This window comes from Carlito syrichta, unplaced genomic scaffold, assembly GCF_000164805.1.
Source record: "Carlito syrichta isolate Samal-C Ts95f unplaced genomic scaffold, Tarsius_syrichta-2.0.1 Scaffold306526, whole genome shotgun sequence".
Classification (NCBI taxonomy): Eukaryota; Metazoa; Chordata; class Mammalia; order Primates; family Tarsiidae; genus Carlito; species Carlito syrichta.
In genome coordinates, this window is record NW_007250622.1 from 6,974 (window position 1) to 10,013 (window position 3,040).

Genomic DNA, 3,040 nt, shown 5'->3' on the forward strand with positions numbered 1-3,040 from the left:
GGGCGAGGAAAGCAACAATACATTGTGCTAGCATATCCTAGCCTCACCTGGTTTGCTTGAAGTTATTCACAGATGTTTGAGAGTGAAGTACAAGTCAGAAAATCAGCAATGAAAATGGCTTGTTTGGGATAATTATTCTTAGGTGTTTGAATAGAGGTATTCTCAGACCTCATCAGCTCCCACTTAGACACTTGCTTTGTATTCTTTTCATGTTTTTATTCCAGAAGAGAATGGAAGGATTCCAGAAGGGCAAATATGGGGCTATGGCTGAAGGTAAGAAAGCCTCAAAGTTCTCAAGAGCTCCAGACCCTTAGGGAGAGCCATTGTTCTCTCCCTACTTAGCCCCACATCAAATACAGTGGCAGAAACCCAGTCATTTTAAATTGAAGATGAAAAAAGACAGTAATCATTTATTTTTTGCCTTCTCAATCCTCTTGTGCCTGACCATACCATCTCCATCACACACGCACACATGCACCCACCCATACTCCCACACCATGGTGTGATGCTCCCCACTGCACGTAGTACACAAGAAATGTAGAAATGAAACTTTGAGTCAGAAGTTGGAGGGTCTAAAACCAATTTGTGAATATGATTTCTTTTTTCTTGTCTGCTCTCTGCTGAAAAAACAAAAAAGTTCCCCATAGAGATTTGGTAATCATGTTTGCTACAAAACACCACAGAACGTGTAAAAAGAGGAAGAGCCAACACAGAGTAGGACAAAGAAAGAAATAGATTTTTAGGAGCCCAAAATGTACTTAGAATTCATTTGGGGTCCTGAGAACTGTAGAAATCCTCAGATTCTCCCCTCTTTGTGCCTTGAAAATTTCAGCTCTTGGCTCAGTGTCACCCTTTCCAAACCCACTTTTGTTGTCATTTCCTGTGTTTCAATAAGTCACATAGATGATCTTTTCAACACACGTGCTTCTATTGATCTTATTTTCTACCCTTCCTCAGCCCTCGGGTCATCTCCCAGACATTGCTCTAACATTAACTGTGACCCTCCATTGTCTCAAGTTCAAGTATTCTATTATCTATCCAGAAAGCACAGACCCTTGGCGGGAGGTCACTATAGTTCTGCCACGTGAGATCTCAAGGTTTGGATTAATGTGTTGTGCATGTCTATGCAAGTGTGCTTGGGAAGTGGTGGGTGAAAGAGAGTTAATCATACTTTGTCATTTGTGACTTCTCATCCCCTGCCTCTTCTGACATCACAACACTTATTTAGCAACCAATTCCCCATGGAGCTGCCCTAAGCACCACACAGGAAAGAGCACAGGGACCACTTTTTTTTCCAGAAAAACTCTATTTGCCGTAATGTAGAAAATGTGCTTACCACATCTACTTAGTGAAGTAGTTCTGACTCCTGACTGTGGTTCCAAGCATGGGCTTCCAATGACAGCATCCTACAGTCCCACAAGAGCTTAAAGTAGTATGTACACTCTTATAGGCATGTAAGTATGCCCGTATTTCTGGGAACAAGGTCCATAGCATTCATGAGCTACCCATAAGGATCCATAGCCTAACAGACTTAAAAATCACTAACTCAGTAAGACAAAAAAACTTCTTTTTTTATAGGTAGATTAGAAGATAACTGGTTTACAACATCACCCTCGTTGAGGATTATCCTGGTGGGCAAAACAGGCTGCGGAAAAAGTGCCACAGGGAACAGCATCCTCTGCCAGCCAGTGTTTGAGTCCAAGCTGGAGGCCCAGTCAGTGACCAGGGCATGCCAGGGAGAGACAGGCACATGGAACGGGAGGAACGTCCTGGTGGTCGATACACCCTCCATCTTTGAGCCAAAGGCCCAGACCCAAGAGATGTACAGGGACATCGGGGACTGCTACCTGCTCTCTGCCCCAGGGCCCCACGTGCTGCTCCTGGTGACCCAGCTGGGGCGTTTCACAGCCCAGGACACAGAGGCCATCAGGAGGGTGAAGGAGGTCTTTGGGTCAGGGGCCATGAGACATGTGATCATCCTCTTCACCCACAAGGAAGACTTAGGGGGTGAGACCTTGGATGACTACGTAGCAAACACGGACAACCTCAGGCTGAAGAGCCTGGTGCAGGAGTGCGGGAGGAGGTATTGCGCCTTCAACAACAGGGCCACCAGGGAGGAGCAGAGGCAGCAGTTGGGGGAGCTCATGGCTGTGGTGGAGCGGCTGGAGAGGGAGTGCGAGGGCTCCTTCTATAGCAACGACCTCTTCCTTGATGCCCAGATGCTCCAGCGAGGCAGGGATGGTGCCTGCCCAGAAGACTGCAGGCAGTACCTGGCCAAGGTGCAGCAGCAGGTGAAAAAGCAGAAGCAAAAGCTGAGGGAGGAGGAGAGTAACTGGGCACTCAAAGCACTCCTCAAACTCACACGCTGAATGAGTTCTCATGCCTTAATATCTGCCTTCCTTTTTCTATGTGGTTTGATTTTTCTTGCCATTTTAATTTGCGTATTACTCCTAGTCACGAAGTTTTAGGTGATTTCTACAATCTGTCTTTTTTTTTTTCTTTTGTAGTCACCATCTTTATCTGTGTGTGCACAGCACTCTACATGGATTTTACATATTTTCACTCTCAGTTTCTCTTCCTTGCATTAGACATGTCATCCATTTTCCCTCAAATACTTTTAGGTAAATAAAATACAAATAAAAAATTTTTCTTTCTTTTTGTTAAAAATTGTGAGGTCAGGGCAGGCAGAGTGACTCACGCCTGTAATCCCAGCACTTTAGGAGGCCAAGGCAGGAGGACTACTTAAGACCAGAAATTTGAGACCAGCCTAGGCAACACAGCGAGACCCTTGTCTCTATAAAAGAAAAAGAATTTTTTAGTTGTAAGAGCAAATCACAAAGTAATATCACAGTGGGATATTTGGGAGCTCACAGGAAGGAAGGTTATGTGAGCTATGATGCTCTGACGATGTCTCATCCTGGGCCCTACTTTCGACCATTGTGATGTCAAGGGGGGAAACATGCTATTTGAAAAGCTAGTAGCAGCCGGGCTAGGTGGCTCAGCCTGTAATCCCGCGCCTTTGGGAGGCTGAGGTGAGTGG

The 3,040-nt window shown here is 45.5% G+C and overlaps 1 protein-coding gene across 2 annotated transcripts in view; it reads left to right on the forward strand.

Moving 5' to 3' along the window:
- Window positions 1-2,602, forward strand: part of GIMAP5 (GTPase, IMAP family member 5) — a 5,771-nt gene extending 3,169 nt beyond the window's left edge. For both annotated transcript variants that reach the window (XM_021715009.1, XM_008063068.2), the window contains exons 2-3: window positions 225-273; window positions 1,579-2,602. In XM_021715009.1, the coding sequence (XP_021570684.1) occupies window positions 231-273; window positions 1,579-2,369 (834 nt within the window). In that variant the 5' untranslated portion in view covers window positions 225-230 and the 3' untranslated portion in view covers window positions 2,370-2,602. The remainder of the gene's footprint in view (window positions 1-224; window positions 274-1,578) is intronic.
- The last annotated feature ends 438 nt before the right edge of the window (window positions 2,603-3,040 follow it).